The sequence below is a fragment of the Penaeus monodon genome, unplaced genomic scaffold (assembly GCF_015228065.2).
Source record: "Penaeus monodon isolate SGIC_2016 unplaced genomic scaffold, NSTDA_Pmon_1 PmonScaffold_5450, whole genome shotgun sequence".
Lineage (NCBI taxonomy): Eukaryota > Metazoa > Arthropoda > Malacostraca > Decapoda > Penaeidae > Penaeus > Penaeus monodon.
In genome coordinates, this window is record NW_023660386.1 from 16,773 (window position 1) to 17,500 (window position 728).

At 36.3% G+C, this 728-nt stretch overlaps 1 protein-coding gene across 1 annotated transcript in view; it reads right to left on the reverse strand.

Moving 5' to 3' along the window:
• Window positions 1-218: 218 nt before the first annotated feature.
• Window positions 219-728, reverse strand: part of LOC119571201 — a gene marked incomplete at its 5' end in the record, with an annotated part of 1,147 nt that continues 637 nt past the window's right edge. Inside the window, one exon of the mRNA XM_037918616.1 lies at window positions 219-686. Within this exon, the coding sequence (XP_037774544.1) occupies window positions 436-686 (251 nt within the window). The remainder of the gene's footprint in view (window positions 687-728) is intronic.

Below are 728 nucleotides of genomic sequence, written 5' to 3' on the forward strand. Positions count from 1 at the left end.
ATTATCATCCTTATCATTATATTAATATTATCATGTTATCATAAGTAGAAAGTTTCCTCCTTTTCATATGATGACCTTTGCATTTTTGTAACTATTACTGTCATCATCATTAATGTTACATTTTTTTTTTTATGAAGACATTTCATATATGTAAATGTAGTGTAGAATCACACGTGGAATGCACCACAAGTATCTGGAAATGAAATTAGACGCTAGTGTTGATTGCGACGCCTTTATTTGACAAATTTCACTTAGGAATTACAAAAAAGAAGTAAATCATGAGGTGAGTCATACCTTGCACGACCAGTCTTCAGATATTTCATTTAGAAATATCACTAGAGACAAAATGTCATGGATGAATTACTTGAATTTGTGAATCAGCTTAATCTTTGGGGAATACCAGGTACAAGTCTAATCAAAGACATATCCCAAATCCTAGAAAAAAACCGTGAGATTATCCCAGAAATAATAAAAATTTCCTATCTCTTTTGTCAAAAGATGTGATAGCTCATGACTGTCGTTGAAGAGAGCCTTAGGCGGTGCAGATGGAGCCACAGTCCTTAAATTCGCTTCATCGACGTCTTGCAGCATGACAAAGGAAGTCTCGGTGGCGCATCGGATGGTTGTCCGAGGCAGAAGAGATGAAAGTCGGATCCAAGCTACTTGGCAGTCACACTTTATAGGAACTGTTGGTTTGGAGAGGTGAAATTCATTGCATGAAGCATGTT